The sequence below is a fragment of the Nasonia vitripennis genome, chromosome 1 (genome assembly GCF_009193385.2).
Source record: "Nasonia vitripennis strain AsymCx chromosome 1, Nvit_psr_1.1, whole genome shotgun sequence".
Lineage (NCBI taxonomy): Eukaryota > Metazoa > Arthropoda > Insecta > Hymenoptera > Pteromalidae > Nasonia > Nasonia vitripennis.
In genome coordinates this window covers 54,560-73,021 of record NC_045757.1, presented here as the reverse complement: position 1 = coordinate 73,021, position 18,462 = coordinate 54,560, and the positions used below count along the sequence as shown (strand labels likewise).

Genomic DNA, 18,462 nt, shown 5'->3' with positions numbered 1-18,462 from the left:
GGAGTGGAATAAATCGCACACTGCACTCATTTAACAAAACGCTTTGTGTATTTTATAAAAAATCCAATATCAATACAATGTAGGTATGTATAAAAACAAGTTGCATATAACATCTCGGCTAGGTATTCTCAAAAAGAGCTGAAACTAGTCTGATCTGTAAATTTAGCTAGCTTACATGATGCCTATAGTTGTGCCGAATAGAGGAGCAGAGCAGAGTCCGCAAGCTATATACAATTACTTCGGGGTCTGGCGAGCGGTCTCTCTCTCTCTCTGCACGTTGACACTTGGTTTTGTTACTCGGTGCAATAACGGGATGGGCGTCACGCGGACGAAGACTTGCCGTTTTGAAGCAGTATCTCCAACGGTTCAGCCGCTTCCGCGCGCTGCAAAAGACAGGCATATATGTCCGATTGACGTTACTGCAGCAGACTTATATTATACAGGACTGGAAAATGGGATGCACGCGGGCTGACCTGTTCCAATTTGGCCGTCTTTCGGCGAGTCAACAGTTCCTGCCGCTGGCCCTCCGGAGAAGACATGGTTATGGGGTAGTTGAATAGACCCTCGGATGAGTTGCCCAAGCCGATGAACAACCAAGTGGTCAGCACGAACGGCATCGTCCCGACTGGCAGCCCGGTCTGCGAACAAGTGTGCATGATATTATATATAGTAGATCGATTGCGCATGCCGAGATGCTGGGCTATACCGGTACGAAGATGATCTGCAGCACGTGCTGCAGGAGGGCCGTGAGGACGATGGCGACGCAAGTGGCGGCGGCTACCTGGCCGTTCATCACCAAGAAACTGCCGCCCAAACTCGCGGCCGTGAGGTAGCCGTTGAAGCCCCAGAGCCCGGCGCGAATCTGTTGGTGAGGAGCTCCGAGCAGAAGGGCTGAAAGGCAGGAAGCCGGAATTCTCATTGGCCGCTATTTTCATATGGCGCGCGAGGACGTACCGACAAGCGAGGCGCCGAGCGAGCCCAGGTATCCGAAGAAGCACGTGATGGGCGAGTAAACGAGGACGGCCAGGTAGACGAGGGCGCCGAAGGCCAGGCTCTCCGTGACGAAGAGCTGCGACGCCGAGGCCAGGGAGGCCTGCACCACCTGCATCGAGAGGACATGTCAAGTTTTTAACTTTCGGCGGCAACTGTCTGCAGCTATAGCTGGGGGAGGGAGGCAAAAATAGCCGCGTTGTGCGCGAGATCGATGCGAGGAAGGGGCGGCCTTATCATCCGCGGTGCGCAGAACAATGCGTGATGCAGTCGCCTGGCGCCCGTGTCAGGCTTACCATTCCCCAGTCGGGACTGGCGTTGACGTGCGTCGTCGCGTTCTCGACAACGAGCGAGCCCGCCTCCGCCGCTATCGCTCCTGCATTGTCCTGCGGAAAAGAGAACAATATCAGTCTTGTCTTATATGAATTTGCTTGATATACCAGCGCTGCGATGTGCTCGTTTACGCGACGGGGGTGGGGGTGGGGGGGGGTGTTGGGGGGGCTATCACAGTGGTAAGGCTCTTGCCCGCTTCTCTTTCTTCAGGCGGCGGCCGCTAATTGCTATAGCCCTATAGCTATAAACTCGGCAAGCTGACGCAGACACTGCAAGGGCAGGTTAGCGCAGCTCCTAAGTACAGACGCAGCTTGGGAAAACGCGTTTGGTTCGCTTGATTTTTCTCTCTCATATATATGTATACATGTAGTCAACGAGGACTACATGTATATATTGGTCGATAAAGCCGGATTACGCAACCATCTCGTTTCTCACTACTCGGCCGAAATAACGCGGCGATTCAACTTACCAAACTAGACGAGCTGGCATTCCGAACGGTTGACAGAATGGCCCGTGAATCGGCAGCATTTTTTAGCGTGAAAAGCAGAATGAGCTCCGCCACGTTGAATGGCATGGTCAAGCAGGGGATTCCGCCGTTTCCGCAAGCTCTCCAAAAGTATGCTCTGTAATGGAAGATTTATTCAGTGTGTATAGGCATCGCGCGGAAATTCATCCAACGTATTAAACTTACATGAAGATAACACCCAACAGCATCAACAACGAACTGAACCCGTCGAATCCTCCATAGACGACTGGCACAAAATAATACGAGACTGCGCCGAATATCAGCGGATTAAACACAGTCAGGCCGTTGTCCACATTGACCGAAGGTTCTTGTAATGACTACAATTCACATTCGCATGTATATCTAATTAATATTGCAACTATACTCGATAGTCTTGCAATTAACTTCGTCCGCCATATTTAATTTTCTTTGTCGTACTTGTACTTCTTGTTTTCAATTGCCGAGCATGATACAAAGTTCCTCGATGGAAATCAAAGTAGAGCAATCAAGTCCAGAATGATAAATAAATCTTGAGCTCGCAGGTTCTTATAAAAGTGCAACGATTGATAAATATTGTTGATAGGAAAGTGCAATACCTACCATTGATATTAAGTGACCGAGAAAACCTGTTGCTGAACACACCAGAAATGTTCCAGGAGCTGTCGATACGAGCCCGACCATCAGTATAATGCCAGTAATGGGATTGTTTGCGAAGCCGGTCTGAACATAGACGGATTTTCAGCATTATCTTTTTCAGATTTCACGATTTCTACATTGATAGATTGATTGGAAATCGCTTACTTTAGGGGCATATCACGGAGAGGTTTTCAACTAAAACCGTTTTTCAGTTCTCCAATCGTTATCAAAAGCTATAAATTATTCGATTGTATCTCTCGCCCGCTATCAAGTATTTGTAGTATACGACTGATATCTCAAAATCTCGACAAACTTATTTATCTTGAACAAGTGCATGTTGAAATTATTTTATTTTTAGTTTTAACAGCTATAATATTTATTTCGACCATCGAAACTCTATGCGCGGATACACATGGATACTGCGTATAAGACTTATTATTCATTTATTATACTCGTGATATTATAATGCGCAGTGGAAAATTGCGCGGAGAAACGGAATGTCAAGGCCTAGAGGTGCGTATATTACAGGAATCGAAGTAATTAACAGTAATTATAATTATAATTACCTGGGAATATTTGCGTTATAATTACCTGGGAAAAGCCGCGTACGAAGGACACGAGGAGCTTGCACAGTGCCCAGCAGGTGCCTTCCTTTGGAGCCAAGTAGTCGCGCAACGCCGGGCAGTCGCCACCGATCGTTGCCCATCGCCCGTTATTCTCCGCGAGTTGCTCATCGTCAGCCCTCGGCTGTAAACACACAACACAAGGCAAACTTCACCTATAGCGCACGTATGGCTGCGAGAGAGCCCTGCGAGCATCGCTCTATGGAATAAAAATGCCACGACGGGGGGGCTCAAACTCGGCAGAAATCGATTACTTCAATCTCGCTGAAATACACGATTACGTAAATAGAACGGACTTGTGCGTGCGAGCGAGCAGAGATTCATTCCCTATACTTTTTCACAATAAAATAATGACGCTACAACGAGCGAATGGATAAAACTATTTAAAAGCAGTTTACGAAACCAGATTTTTATGCAAGCGATAGCCCTGCTCGGGATCGCCACGGACCGGTTGCAGCTGCACTTCCCCGCTGGACATGGCGACGACGAAAAGGCCCCCTGGTCGACAACTGCTGTGTGGCGCGATGCCAAGTAGCCTGTCTGTTTACGGCACGTTATCCCCCTACTCTGCACCCGCCGCCGTCTTTGAGATAGACAGCATACGCTAAACGCAAGAGATAATGTGAACTCGCGTCGCTTGGGCAACTTGCGCTCGCCTTTATCAAATTAAGAGCTTGGCCACACGGGAAGAGCTCTCGCAGCCAGCGAGAGAGCGCTCGACGCTTGCGCGCCTCTTGAGCACTCTTACACAATCGTACTAGCTGCAAAATTAATTTCACCGATAATTGCGCGAGCGGTAAAAAGAAAAAAATTTTAGCACTACTAGCACATAATCATTGCCTTTGTTCAGCATCCAATCGAAAAGTCTTCTTGTCTATAAAAACGTTTTTATTTTCGCAAGTAAAAAATATTTTATACAACAATTCGTAGGCAGGCGACCATTTTTCCGCACATAATACTCCAAGTATAGTGGTAATCGATGCTGATGACACAAGGCACAGCAAGAGTTTTGTAATTCAACATCGCGAGTAAAACATAAATAACAAATCACTCTATGACGTAATTAGGATGTACAACCAACATGGGATCTTCATCCTCATCGCCCTTAACTTTGATGGCATTGTCTGTCAATGTGATTATAATTTGGTCATGGTAGATCAGCCTGTCGATGATTTTCTCAATGAGGGATTTTCTTTCCAGCAATTCTTCTTCCGAATCAATCTGGTCTTGAATTGTATCGAGGTACCACGCGACTAGTTCAGACTTTTTGGTCCCTGCTTTGATTTCATCTGAAATCATAAACAAGTAAACATTAATACTCGATACTATATCATCTACTCATAACTAATCATAGCTAAACGTACCTTGCGTTTCATATCGCTCCTCTTCGCTTCTCATATATAATACCAGCATATTAGTAAGACTCTTGTACTCCTCGTAAGACATTGTAAGCTTCTTCTTCGGCTGTTGCTGCTCCTGCTCACTAGGCTCGTCAGCTGTATGTTGACGAGCAAGTACAAGATCGTTAATGGAATGCATGCGCAAAGTAATACGGGTAATCACGCCAAAAAAAAATACACTACTTACAAGCATCGTTGCGCGCCTCTCTACTAGTGTCACCGTCCATTCTATTCAATTCTTCCATTCTCGCTGGAGCGGGATTATCTATGTCCATGCCATTTTCAGTACTTGAATTGTCCTCGAGGTAAATATCTGGTTGCTCTACTCGGACTATGCTCTTGCTGAGCAAACGACGAGCTTCTTTCACATGTTTCTCAGTTACCTCATCTTGACACTCCAATTTCGCCAAAGCCTCCGCCAGTCGAATTAAACTTTCCAACTGTCTCACGGTGACCCTCCACGTCGATTTCTTGCCACCCGATCCCTCCTTCTGTCTGATATCTGTGTACGTGTTTATCAGAAGCTCGCCGGCTTGCTGTAGAAAAAATGTATAAATTTATTATTGTAGCACTTGGGAGAATAGATAATCACTTACAGCATTAATCATGGGCTTAAAGTGCTTGGCAAAGTTTATGTAGCGCAGGATTTCCTGTTGAGTGTAGACCGTTTCAATGGTGACTATGTTGTTACTGTGCAAGTCCAAAATTTTCTTGGCAATAGCGTTATCTATGATTTCGTTACACTCGTCGACCAAAATGAAGAAGAGATCAAATCTAGACATGATGGGTGCGGTCAGGTAAACGTTCTGCTGCAACGACTTGGATCTGTCATAGCGACCACCAATCGGGTTGGCTGCTGCCAGAATTGACGTACGGGCATTCAAGGTTGCTCTAACACCAGCCTAGAAAATATCAAAGTTACGATGTTGCGTTGTTGGTAGAAAAGTTGTCTTACTAGTATATCAGTAGCTTACTTTGGCTATTGAAATGGTCTGCTGTTCCATAGCTTCGTGGATCGCCACCTGATCTTTTGGGTCCATTTTATCGAATTCATCGATGCAACATATTCCATTGTCCGCCAACATCAGCGCTCCAGCCTCAATGACAAAGTCGGAAGATTCCTCATCTCTAACCACCGCAGCTGTAAGACCAGCAGCACTCGAAGCTTTTCCAGAAGTGTAAATGGCCCTTGGTGACAATTCGGCAACTTGCTTGAGAAGCTGGGACTTGGCTGTACTAGGATCTCCAACTATGCAAATGTTGATATCACCGCGCAAAGTCGTTCCTTCGGTTGTGATTTTTGGTACTCCACCAAACAACATTAACACCACTCCTTTCTTGACTTCGTCATTACCATGTATGGAGGGAAACAAGCTCGATACTAGGTTCTGGTACAGATTTTTATCTTTACTCATGTCGTATATTTTATTCCACTCATCCGTTGTCATTTGCTTCTTCATCATTTCTTGGGATATTTCCTCCATTCCAGTTTCGGTTCCACCAAACTGGGCACAAGAGGAATGCAACATTGAGTAACGATTGAGAAATAGTTTTGAATTATCATATTATAATAGCTACCCTCAAGCTTGTCGCTGAAATACTGCAGGCAAGAAAAGACATCCTATAGTTGAGATCTCTCACTCCAAGAGACTTGAGTCCTCTAACGCCTTCGCCTTGATCCCCTTGCTTGTGTCTGGAGCCAAGTTCAGCCTTGGCACCTGGCATGGACAGTACTCCGACATCGGGCACCACGATCAGAGTTCCAGTAAAATCGTATCTATGATTAAAAAATCACTAGTTTTTCTATTTTTCACCGGCAACATTTTTACAAGAAAAAAACAAAAAACAAACCTGTCCCCAGCTTGCACAGTCTCTACAGTTTCTGCTCTCAAAATGATTTCAAGCGAACGAGGAATGCATCCTCTAGGCAATTCTTCTTGGGTTTCTTGTATTCTGACTTTTTGGAAATCTACAAATTCCGATTCGTCAATGTCTAATTTAAATCTTTGCCTATTGCTACACACTGGATTACTACAAATAGTAGGATTGGTAAACTGGAATGAAACAAAAGAAATGATAAATTAGCAAACACTAGGCATGCAACACTGTGCATAATGGATAGATTACTTTGAATTGTTGTTCAACGTGCTTGATCTTTGCTCTACAGTCGAGGCATTCGAATGTTCCATAAACCAATTCTGGATGAACAGGGTGAGTTCGTACAACCTGTCCAGAGATACGAATCAAAGTTCCGATCTTGGAAGTGGTCAGTTCTCTGAGCTTGTGTCTAGTCGGCACATCGATCAAGCTGACGTAGTATTCCTTTTCTTTCGTATGATGTTCGTGATCTTTCACATAGTTGAACACAGCTTGACAGAGATAAGGGTAAACTCTGAAAAATAACCAATGGCAAATGACAATATTATCTACTCTTACGTAATCTACGAAACAAGAATACAAACCTGTAATATTCTTCTATTATGGTGGTAGACAAAAATTGATTGTATTTCTCAATGTCCTCAAAAGAAACTTCCAGCGTACTACGCTCAGGACTGACCAACTCTTTGGCTGGTTCGAGATACTTGACTTCTCCCTCTTCTTTAAATCTAAATAAATCGAACGGATCAAGAGCCCGTAAAATTTGTTGAATGAACAAAAGAAATTTAACGAAATAAACTCACTCCTCGAGGAAGTTCTGAAACAATTTTTGGCACTGTACTCCGACATCATCCCGCACCTTAGCTTGGCGAGTGGGCTGATCGCCTAAATCCATGACTAACTGGGAAAATTGATGTTATTTTTTCTATATGCAACGAAGCGTCGGCGTCCAAGTATGATGTGCACAGCTCGTATGCATCAGAGTGTATACTGATGCTGATGCTGACATACAGTGTACGTTTTTGGCGGGAAAAGCGGAGGGTTATTATATACTATAGCTCTATTAAACTAACCTAAGCTAAACGTGTCGAAACTGCGCGCGCGCATGAGTAAGAGAGAGAGAGAGAGCGAGACGCGATGTTACGGCGCCAATTTCAAAATAATATATGGTTTACGATAAGGTTATTAATCACAAGAAGAAAAGAGACAGTATTATCAAAAAATTAATCCAACAATTTATTGATTATTGTTTGGTATAAAAATAAAACATTCAATAAATCCTGCGTGCTCATCTTATATAAATATGCCTGTACAACTTTTGGTCTTTTCTAACTATAATTGTACAATAATATATGTTTCATATTTTATGCATTAAAGGCGGGGCGGCGGGGCAGCGGTGCTGGTTTACACGTACACACATCATGATCAGCTTTGACATTAGGCTACACATTATATTACACATAATCACCATGTTGCTTTCATGTCACTTTCTTCTTTTACACGGCACTTTGCAGAGATGCATGCACAGACAACATATACATGTAACTATCATATAAATACTGCTCATCGTCATCGTCATCGTCGCGTTAAAATTAAAATAAATGACTGTTCGGTACAAAATTATAATGATAATATTACTGCTATATTATTATACAATTAAATTTTAGGCGTCGAGTATATCACGAAAAATGCATCCGAGATCAGCGAATGGCTTTGTTGGGCGTCGTATATCAAACTTGCAGAGTATGTTCTCGATCTGTGTAAGTCAGAAGAAAGATGGCACAGCCGCTAATCACCCCCCAGGTGGAGGAACTCGGGGCAATCGTCGCAAAAACCTGCGCAAGAAAGAGAGAGAATATGATTTATCACGTATTTTTACGAATAAATATAGCGCAGCTTACGTGTTTCATGCGCTGAATCCAATAAGTCAATAAAAATAGGAGGTCCAAGTCGATTTTCGCGTAACCAGCGCTACCAGCAGTCATCAGGCGGGGCTGATGATCCGTCATGGACGAACTGTCCCAAGCAAGCTGAGTAAAATTTAAATCATTATGAAATGACATCGTTAAAAAGGGCTCGACTACATATCTAGCAGCGCGGTGCGATCGAGGCCAGTTTATCGAATTCGCTAGCGGCGGTGTGCGCAATTCGTCACACGATGACACACGTGCCTCTTGAATTTGTATGTGCATACATACACACACACACACATACATACACAGGAGGCGTCCGCGCTCGGGCCTACTTCCTCGATTTCGAAGAGCTCTGCTGCTCTGTGCTGCACTGGTCTGTGAATGCGTGACGCGTGAGTATATCTACATAGGTACACAGCTGTTTGCGCAACCGAACATCGCGAGGTTTGAAGGTTCAAGAGAAACGCGTGTTTTACTCTCACATTGTCACTCGTTGTACAGGCTTGCGGGCCCGCTATACGTCACGAGATATCAGCGCAAATAAAGCGCGAGAAATAGCGCGAGTTTTGCGCGCACCTTTACGAGAGCGCCGCGCCGCGCCGCGCCGCGCCGTGTATAACACCGATAGATTAGGCATTTTTTAAGGCGAGAGAGACACTGAAAAAATGTGCATTATCAGCGCAGCGCTAATCTTTCGGAAAACCGCCTGTTATTATATTATCGCGATTTAAAAGAGTGGGAAACGAAAAAATTGAAGAAAGATGCATAGATTACGGGTTTGATAAAAATGCTGACGCGGTTTTATACATAGATTTACGTAAGCGCGCCGCACATTAGCATAAGCGGAATTCCCAAAAATCTTGCCGTTGGCGATTTTTCGCACAGAACAATACCTCGTGGCGCAGCAGTCCGGTGAGCAAGTCGCTGGTGGCGGCGTCAAGGCCGGCGGCACTACTGCCAGTCGTCCCATCAGTGCTATTGTGATGATGCCCGCTGCCGATCCTCGTGTCCTGATGCGGCAAGGCTGTCAGCGAGAGCTGCCGCTGCTGCAGGTCGGCTAGTCGGGGCGCGACGTCGAGCACGTGAAAGAGGACAACGTGCGCCGCGTAGATTGCCAACAGACAGAGGAAGCTGCTGTCCCGGGCGGCGTTGCTGCTGCCGCTGCCGATCATCTCGCGCCCCCGGCTGCTGCGGCTGCTGCTGCTAGACACGAAACACGCGTGATTCAGACTGGGACACGTGATGTAATCAGCGACGCGCTACTGGTCGTTCGCCGCCGCGTCGAGGAATATCCGATTACTCATGCCAAAACCCTTACTTCTCTCTAATGATCGTGTGCGTCATGCTCGGAGCAGCGGAGCCTCTATACTAGTGACTCGCTAGCGCTGTCTCTGGCTGATCGCCGCCGTCGCCGCCGCTGCCGCCGCTGCCGCCGCCGCCGCCGCCGACACCACCACCACCACGTGCCGGCTTTCGAGCTGCCGAGTGCTGAGGGCGGTTTTTCCGAAACTAGCCAAGCTAAGCCTCCCCCTTCCCCGTCAATCGTCATACCGCTCCTTTCTAACAAACTCTCTCTTTCCGAGCACACGCACTCCTCCCTCCCCTTCCATTTCCCAGTATACAACGTGCACAAGGTATACGACGTTTACGCTGTACGGGGCGTCCGCAAGTTTTTCCCTCCCGGAAACGGCAACCGGCCGGACCCCCTCCCCGCCGCCGCGGCGCCGGACTATTTTTACCGTCGAGCGGCTTATTATTTTCAAACAATTTCCAAACTCTATACCGACTGGATTTCATTTCCATCCTATAGGATAGCAGCGCGCGTTTCTCCAACTTCTCTATTGCCGAAATTACGAATCTCCTACGCCGCGTGCGGGGCAATAACAAAGGATCGATCGCACCTCGTGATCGCCGGGCGAGCGCGAGCTGATACGCAATGCGATCGCCAAACGTAATGTGCAATATCAAGTACTATACCTGCTGCTGGCGTAACTGCACCAACGGGCAAGATAAGTCCTTCAGTCGCCGGACTTTTTCGGCGGAAGAAATCGATGCCTCGATCGCGTCATCCTATACTGCGCGGCGCCGCTTAGTCATATTGCAGCATATAACGCGTGCGATTATGAATTTCTCTTTCTCAGAGAATTGGTAAATACACATTTGAATTAATGTAGGTCGAAGCTGTTGGCATTTGTGCGCCGCGTATCCTACGGCTTTACCACTGTACAGTCTCTGCAAACGTATAGCTTACTATACAATATAGACGCACGCACGTGTGTACTTTTTCGAGTGCGATGGAATAGAGGCACCTTTTAGCTGCTCGCGCATTCTTACGTCGCTCTCGTTATGGCTCTCACGCACGCACCGCACGCACCGCACGCACCGCGAGCACCGCGAGCACCGCGAGCACCGCCCACAGCTAGGCCGCGAGCGCGCGAGTGACGCGACAAACTCGACGCCCTATATATTATACACATCGCATTCAAATTTTAGCCCGCGAGCTATAACTATAGGCACGGCAGAGGCTCCAATTGCCTGCTGCATCGGTGCGAGGCGATCTAGCCCATGTCTTGGAATTAACGACGTGCCATGTCATAAGGCATAATATATCGATCGAGCCTCCTATACGCATGTACTGAATCAAGTATTGAATTTTTCCGATAAAAGTATCAAGAACGTACATTAGCGACATTTCAATTTCGTCGGAATATCTATAGCACTTCTGGCGCGGTGCGTGCGAGCGGCCTGAGTGGGGGTGAAATAGGCATTGACAGCAGCGGGGTTTTTTTGTGCTACTTCTATACATCCTATATGTCATTGCGTATACCCGTCGCAGGCGGTCCTTTTATTACACGATGATAATTAATCGATTTCTAACGTGAATTTTTACGATAATCTCTTGACCCTCGGGTCTTGAAGGTTTATAAGAACCTGACAGAGAGAACGGGTAGTCTTAAAATAGATGAAAAATCTAATATTATATTTATGAATACAAATTATATTTTATAAATTATTGCCGAAACAATGTATGCCTGAAATTATATCCGATGATAAAGTTTCAACTTGCTTTTACAATTGGATTATATATTATGTTATTGCATGCGTGATACACATTGATAAAAGTACATGAAAACAACTTGATTATAGTATATAGCACTGAAGGTTTTCAAATGTTGCGCGCCGCGAGTCAATGAAGGATAGCTCGCGCTACTGTTATATGTCGTCGGGGGGCAGCAGCAGCCAGGGAGGAGGCCGTCGATTCCGATATAACCAGCTGAGCCAGGCCAGTTACACTGTACAGTAAGAGCGCGACAGAGGGCGCTGGCATGGCGCCATCTGCATATCAGAGCAGAGCGGAGCAGCGCGAGTTACTTAGGCATTATAATGGAATAGGAAGCTAGCGCTACGGAGACGCTATAGCGAGGCTCGCTGCGCGAGTGTATTTGTATAGGTATATGTATGTGTATGTGTGGACTGTGGACGCAGAGTGCGTAACGGGCAGTGTGTGTCAGAGCTGAACCTGCTGCAGGCACGCGCGACGCCAGAATATGCCTCTGCAGCTGGCTACTCGTCGCGACGCCGCCGTCAATCGTTCGCATTGACAGCTCCCCCCCCCCCCCCGCGCCCCAGTCACCGTATAACAAACTGTGTATTACTGTACCGCAGCAGCGACTACGCGAATTGGCTATCGGAGCTGCTCCGTCATCAGCTGTGAGCTCTCTCGCTCTAGCTCTTCAAGAGAGAATTACTCATAGCGCGCGCAGCAGCAGCACGCAGTGTTACGCCTGTATAGCGCGTACGCGTATAGGTGCTACCAGTGTACTGTATTACTGTATACAGTGCGCTGTGCGCGGCCCGTGCTCGTGCGAGAGCAAGAGAGAAAGGGAGGGAGAGCTGGAGAAGAGAACAAGGGAAGAACCTCGTCGGTCGTCGATATGGCGTAGCCTGCCAACAAGCCAGCGCAGTGCCAACGAGAGCGATTCTGCAGTGCTTCGAGCTGATCAGAGAGAGAGAGAGAGAGAGAGAGAGAGAGAGAGAGAGAGAGAGAGAGAGAGAGAGAGAGAGAGAGAGAGGGAAGGGAAACGAACAAGAGGAAGCGAGTTTTCGAGAGGCGAGTGCATTATCGGCCGCGGTGGCAAGTCGCGCTACGGACGCGTCGCAGAGCCGTCATCTCATCGCGCGTCATCGTCCTCGTAGCCGCGCGTGTGTCGCCGCTTGTGTTCTTCGCGTAGAGCTGCGGTTAGTGCGTGCTGGTGAGTTTCGTGTTCTACTGATGTGTTGTTGATCAGCCGCTATATAAGCGAGTTGTCGTGGCTGCCTCGAGGGGCTATTGAGCCCGCGTAACACGCATACGACACACAGGTCGGGGCCGTGGGCTGCAGCGAGCTCTCTCTCTCTCGTTCTGTAGAGAGCGCGAGCGGAGAATAGGGGCTGCGTTTGTTGCTACCTTGTGTGCGCGAGGTGCGCGGGCCAGAACACCTCGCTGCGATCGTGCATCAGCTTCGCGTCGTTGCTGCTGCAGCTGCTGCAGCTCTGCCCATCATCAGTCTGTTGTGTCCGACATTCTACACGGTGCTTTCCGCCCGCAGCAACGCAAGGGAAAAGCGCATTGGAGGAGGACACGCTCGCCGTCGTCATCGTCAGGCTGCACGATGATGTTTCCTGATAGCTGTGGTTTCGTCCTCTTTCTTCTGCTGCTCGTACCCTGCATCGAGAGTGGTGAGTTTCTCGCTCTTTTTCTCTCTGCCCTGCATTCTGTATGTTTCTCTCTCTCTCTCTCTCTTGCTCTCTCCCTATAGATTGAGCTACGCGCTTTGTTTCTCTTCGCGGTGCTCCACCTGTCGCCCCATCGTTGTTTATCAAGAGGAAAATTTGCGGTTTTAGACAGACTCGATAATGCATTAGTATACGAGCTAGTACTTGGTGCATACAGGTTGTTGTTGCAATATTTCCAGTGCAGACATTTGGACCTGCTTGCTGACAACTCAACTTGTAATTTATCGCGCTCTTATCGGAAATAGTCGCATGGAGGGATCGAGATAAATACGTATGAACGACCTGCTGAAATATCTATAGTCTCGTTGGACAATATATCTAACAATCGAATTGATGTCATACTACAACTAAAAATGTTGACGTTAACAGCCGGAGAAAGCATAGCGTCTCGAATCGAAAGGTTGAGCGCATAGTAACCGCTTCTAGCGCCCTGCTATATTCTCTCCCAGGCGGATTGCCATTTATACGTAGGAGAGATGGGCTGCTAGAGCAAGAGAGAGAGAGAGAGAGAGAGAGAGAGAGAGAATCGATCGGGCGCCGTCGGTAGCAGCACGCCAGCCTTAGTCCGGTCATCAACTCGAATCAGCGCGCTATCCACGGCTATTCTATGCTACCTCCACTACTCCAACGTACACAATCGCTCATCTCGGTTTCACTTGACTTTTTTTACATGATTAATTAACGATGTAAAATGTATCGATCATTGCAGCACGACGACTGAACGAGTATATCCGACACTATGAGCCTCTGACCTATGATGCCGGAGAAGTTCACCGCAATCACTTGAGGGCGAAGCGTTCAGCGACTCGAGACAATGCGATCACACTCAAGTTTCGCGCCCACGGTCGAGATTTTCGATTGAGACTCAAACGCGACCTCAGCACCTTCAGTGACAATCTTGTCATTATTGGACCTACCAGTCAGCGGGAGGATCTTGATATTTCTCACATTTACGAGGGCCATCTCATAGGTATGGAGACAAACTTGTTTTACTTTTTTTGGTAGTTTATAGAAAATTATTAAATCTGAGCATCGTTGCTATTATTTTTCCAGGTGAACCTGGCAGTCATGTATTCGGTAGCTTGAGTGACGGAATTTTTCATGGAAAGATAGTATCTCCAAGAGACGGGGCATGGTACGTTGAAAAGTCGCATTACTATTTTGCGCCCCACGAGCGCAACGAAACTCGCCACTCTGTCATTTATCACGAGGACGACGTTGAGGACCCTTATGAAAGCATTCGAACAGGTACGAGATAACCTTATACAGAGAGATGGTCTGGTGCATCGTACACGATCTTGATCAACTTGTTTACCCACACAGGTGACTCCAAAGGTTGCGGCATCACAGACGAGGTGATGGAGTGGATGGAACGGCTGCAGAACTCGGCCGAGCCCGAGACGCCAGCTCCTCCTCCGCCGCCGCCGCCGCCGACGACGACGACGACGACGATCGAAGAGAATCGCCGCCGTCACCGCCGTGATGCGCCACATTGGAGCGCCTCCGCAGCAGAGACGCCGGTCCACAAGTACAGCCGGGAAGCTAACTTTGTGGATGAGCTAACAAACAGGGTTAAAGCTATTCGGCCAATAGATGACCCCAAGAAAAAAAACACCTGCTCCTTGTTTATTCAAACAGACCCCCTCATTTGGAGGCACATTTTTGAGCAGCTGAATCACGACGAGGACAAGACGCGGGAAGAGATTTTGTCACTAATTGCTCACCACGTAACGGCAGTCAACTACATTTACAGGGATACGAAATTCGACGGGAAGATTGAGCATAGGGACATCAAGTTTGAGGTCCAGAGAATAAAGGTAAACTAGAGAGATTAAAACGCGCGAGCATTATCATCTATTGTCCTCTTTATTTCCAGATTGACGACGATAGCGCATGTGGGCAGCCACAGAGTTACGGGGATCAAAACCCATTCTGCATGGAGAACATCGACGTGAGCAATTTTCTGAATCTTCACTCTTTGGGCAATCACGAGGTTTTTTGCTTGGCCTACGTTTTCACCTACAGGTTGGTGTACGCGCACCGAGCGCCAGATTCCGCGCAGAGAGACTTGTGGAAAATAAAACAATTGTCTTTGTGTCTGCACAGGGACTTTACCGGGGGAACGCTGGGTTTGGCGTGGGTGGCCTCGGCATCCGGAGCGTCGGGCGGCATCTGCGAAAAGTACAAAACGTACACTGAGACGGTCGGCGGCATGTATCAGTCGACAAAGCGTTCGCTCAATACCGGCATCATCACTTTTGTCAACTATAACAGCCGGGTGCCGCCAAAGGTGTCCCAGCTGACTCTTGCTCACGAGATTGGACACAACTTTGGATCTCCGGTAGGCGGCGAATATTTACAGATGACATTAAATGTAGCGCACTAGCAGCACTAGCAGCACTAGCAGTAATCGTGGTTGTTGTTTTGGTAGCACGATTTTCCGGCTGACTGCAAGCCCGGCGGCCTCGACGGCAACTACATAATGTTCGCCTCGGCAACATCGGGCGACCGGCCGAACAACAGCAAATTCTCCAAATGCAGCATCGGCAATATCAGCAACGTGCTCGACGCCATTGTCGACAACAAGAAGCGCAACTGCTTCAACGTTTCGGAAGGCGCGTTCTGCGGCAATAAGATAGTGGAGGCCGGCGAGGAGTGCGACTGCGGCTACGACAGCAACGAGTGCATCGACAGGTGCTGCTACCCGCGTATTCTCAGCGTCCTCGAGCGCATCAACAACGGATCGGCCAAAGGCTGTACCCGAAAGTACGCCACGCAATGCAGCCCAAGCCAAGGGCCTTGCTGCTCGAGCGATACGTGCACGTTCGTTCCGCTCTCGGCAAAGGTTCAGTGCAGGGCCGAGTCCGACTGCAGCTACAGCTCGGTCTGCAATGGCGCAAGTTCCGAGTGCCCGGCTCCCCAACCCAAGGCCAACAAGACTCGATGCAACGAGGGCACTCAGGTAATGATATTAGCAATAATCGAGTATGTATGTAGCGTGGAGATGCAAGCGCCGACTTTTTTCAGCTCTGTATCAACGGCGAGTGCACGGGTTCCATCTGCCTCGAGTGGAATCTGACCGAGTGCTTCTTGACGAGCAGTGTAATACCAAACATCGACAAGCGCAAGCTCTGCGAATTAGCCTGTCAAAACGGCACGGACGCTTCCACGTGTCGTAGTACCAGTGAGTTTGCTCACCTGGTGAACTTGACCAAGGGTGGCATCAGCTTGCGTCCCGGCTCGCCCTGCGACAACTTTCAAGGATATTGCGACGTCTTTCTCAAATGTCGCGCGGTTGACGCTGAGGGGCCTCTCGCCAGACTGAAAAATATGCTGTTTAACGAGGCCACCCTCACCACAGTCGCTCAGTGGATCACCGAGTATTGGTGGGCCGTGCTCTTGATGAGCATTGCCTTCATCATCTTTATGGGTTTGTTCATCAAGTGCTGCGCTGTACACACGCCCTCGAGTAATCCCAAGAAGCCCCCGGCAAGACATATCAGCGACACTCTGAGGAGGCCCATGAACACGTTGAGGAGAATGGTAGCGTGACACTGATGACAAATTTAATCAACACCTAGTAACACGAAATTTTTCCCTCGCAGCGACATCCTCACGGTGGCGGCGGGGCCCGAAGCGTACCTCCTAGGCAGGGCGCTGGACACGGACACAGTTCTCGAGGTCCAGGCCATCACGGCGCCAGTGAGGGCCGAGGGGCCCAGTACTATCCGAAAGGTTTGGCATAACACTCGCTTCTCTCGTGCGCATGTTGCGATACACGAATTTTAAACTTGAAATTTAAACAGGATATCGCTCGGTTCCCACAGCTAGTGCGCCATCAGGTGCATCAGCAGGCGTTCCAGGCGGCTATCCCGGCGGCCGCAATCACGGCGGCCATCACCAGCCCGAGCTCTACGCAGGCGCCTACTCGGGCTCAGGGGGAGCGGCGCCTCCTGTCCGCGGCTCAGCCTACGAGATGAGGAACCACAAACTCTGACAAGCCACTTTTGCCTGAGCAGCGCTCGATGACGTTGAAAATGTACAGACCCGCCGGTGATCGTTGCAATAGAGATTCAATGTATTACTTTGGCAGATTTTTTATTCTACGACGACTGCGTCGATAATATAGTGATAAACCTCTGCGCACAATGCAAAATTAAGTTGAATGATTCAGCGTGCGATTCCAGCCAAATTGAATACAATCTGCCAAAGCGAAGCTGCAGCTACTTTACCAAACTGTCCCTATAGTTATACCTGATTTAGAAGAATGTGCTTTATCGTGTCGTTCAAGATTGTTCTCTCTACTTTAAAAGTAACGATACGATGATAATAATAATAATAATAATGATAATTACGATAATACAGTAGTAATAACGATTGATAAAAATTTAATGTAATTAATTACACTAGCCAATAATCTTTGGGGGTTCGAGGCGCATTTTTTATATTTTTTAGCGTAACCTTCCAATGACGATTATCTTTAAATCATTTCGATGTTGATACATGTATATCGCTGTTATTTTGAAGGTGACCGTATATAAGTAAGTGTGTGTGTGTGTGTGTGTGTATGCGTGCGCGCGCGCGCGCGTGTGTGCGAGTGTGTGTAGAATTTCGACGGCAATGACGACGCACCCATGTGCGCATACTCGATTGATTGAACTGTGTACATATAGATTGATACAGCATATTTTAAATAAACGAAGGAACTTGTTTTTTCTCTAAGAGTGTGTATATTATAGGGAGTGTGTCAACGCGCGTACCTTACATCAGACTGCCAATAGCGTTCACTGCCATGCAGCTTGTGGTCCGGTATAGCTGGAAAGTAGGCGCATGCACTCTATCAATTGTACATAGAAGAAGGGGGGGGGGACGGAAATTGAATGATTATATTTTTTCTATCGATCCAAACTAAACACGCTAATATTTCCGCATTCGATTCGATTTTCATTCGACGTACTTGGATATGTGCACCGGGTGGCCTTTGTTTGTGTTTCATTGAATGAGTTTCGCGATACAAATAAACGTGGCACACTGACCAATTGCCGACGAGCGTCGGAATGCATTCCCTGGCGTGTGATTAGGAATATTATCAATAAAGTATGATTGTGAATATCTTGTGTTACAAATAAAGCATACATTTTACATTTACGATTTTATATTCTTTGAAAAGCACGACGATCCCTACCTTAAATGGCCATTTTCCATGTATTACATTTTTGAAGTGAATACTTCTATAGGCTCGCCGGGTACACATTTTACTGGGGATTGAATCGGCGAGCGGCGGTGATATAAACATTATCACTGTATGTACTCTCTAAATCTCGGTTTTCTTATTATATTTCGCCTAAGATTTTCTAACTCTCTGTCAAATTTGCGATTAAGTTGGAAAAAAAAGAAAATGACATCAA

General features: G+C 47.5%; 4 protein-coding genes across 7 annotated transcripts; 1 reads left to right on the top strand and 3 right to left on the bottom strand.

The window, feature by feature from the left end:
- Positions 1–25: 25 nt before the first annotated feature.
- LOC100117511 (urea transporter DVU1160) lies at positions 26–3,689 on the bottom strand. 2 transcript variants are annotated; one of them, XM_008204325.3, is made up of 10 exons: positions 3,491–3,689; positions 3,056–3,211; positions 2,429–2,548; positions 2,015–2,166; positions 1,793–1,946; positions 1,287–1,376; positions 955–1,102; positions 707–891; positions 474–638; positions 26–383 (listed from the first exon to the last, which is right to left on the bottom strand). In XM_008204325.3, the coding sequence occupies exons 1-10, from the start codon at positions 3,563–3,565 to the stop codon at positions 321–323; spliced, it is 1,308 nt and encodes a 435-aa protein (XP_008202547.1). In that variant the 5' UTR covers positions 3,566–3,689; the 3' UTR covers positions 26–320. The 2 variants fall into 2 exon arrangements, with proteins under 2 accessions (XP_008202547.1, XP_016836806.1); XM_016981317.2 differs by having other exon boundaries at positions 3,536–3,689.
- A 265-nt stretch (positions 3,690–3,954) lies between these two features.
- On the bottom strand, positions 3,955–7,435 carry LOC100117470 (DNA replication licensing factor Mcm6). Its single transcript, XM_003425481.5, has 10 exons — positions 7,169–7,435; positions 6,950–7,093; positions 6,615–6,879; positions 6,339–6,541; positions 6,066–6,264; positions 5,462–5,992; positions 5,084–5,389; positions 4,675–5,023; positions 4,452–4,583; positions 3,955–4,376 (listed from the first exon to the last, which is right to left on the bottom strand). Exons 1-10 carry the CDS (start codon positions 7,258–7,260, stop codon positions 4,135–4,137), a joined length of 2,463 nt encoding a protein of 820 aa, XP_003425529.1. The 5' UTR covers positions 7,261–7,435; the 3' UTR covers positions 3,955–4,134.
- Positions 7,436–7,577: 142 nt separating this feature from the next.
- LOC100678203 lies at positions 7,578–9,648 on the bottom strand. The gene is made up of 3 exons (XM_031922021.1): positions 9,172–9,648; positions 8,267–8,395; positions 7,578–8,200 (listed from the first exon to the last, which is right to left on the bottom strand). The coding sequence occupies exons 1-3, from the start codon at positions 9,448–9,450 to the stop codon at positions 8,096–8,098; spliced, it is 513 nt and encodes a 170-aa protein (XP_031777881.1). The 5' UTR covers positions 9,451–9,648; the 3' UTR covers positions 7,578–8,095.
- Positions 9,649–11,648: 2,000 nt separating this feature from the next.
- LOC100117425 (disintegrin and metalloproteinase domain-containing protein 10) lies at positions 11,649–18,202 on the top strand. 3 transcript variants are annotated; one of them, XM_003425452.5, is made up of 10 exons: positions 11,649–12,997; positions 13,764–14,024; positions 14,108–14,302; positions 14,378–14,871; positions 14,931–15,079; positions 15,161–15,395; positions 15,486–16,016; positions 16,082–16,597; positions 16,660–16,789; positions 16,882–18,202. In XM_003425452.5, the coding sequence occupies exons 1-10, from the start codon at positions 12,931–12,933 to the stop codon at positions 17,049–17,051; spliced, it is 2,748 nt and encodes a 915-aa protein (XP_003425500.1). In that variant the 5' UTR covers positions 11,649–12,930; the 3' UTR covers positions 17,052–18,202. The 3 variants fall into 3 exon arrangements, with proteins under 3 accessions (XP_003425500.1, XP_001601668.2, XP_031777872.1); XM_001601618.6 differs by having other exon boundaries at positions 16,861–18,202; XM_031922012.1 differs by lacking the exon at positions 11,649–12,997 and adding an exon at positions 13,580–13,683 and having other exon boundaries at positions 16,861–18,202.
- The last annotated feature ends 260 nt before the right edge of the window (positions 18,203–18,462 follow it).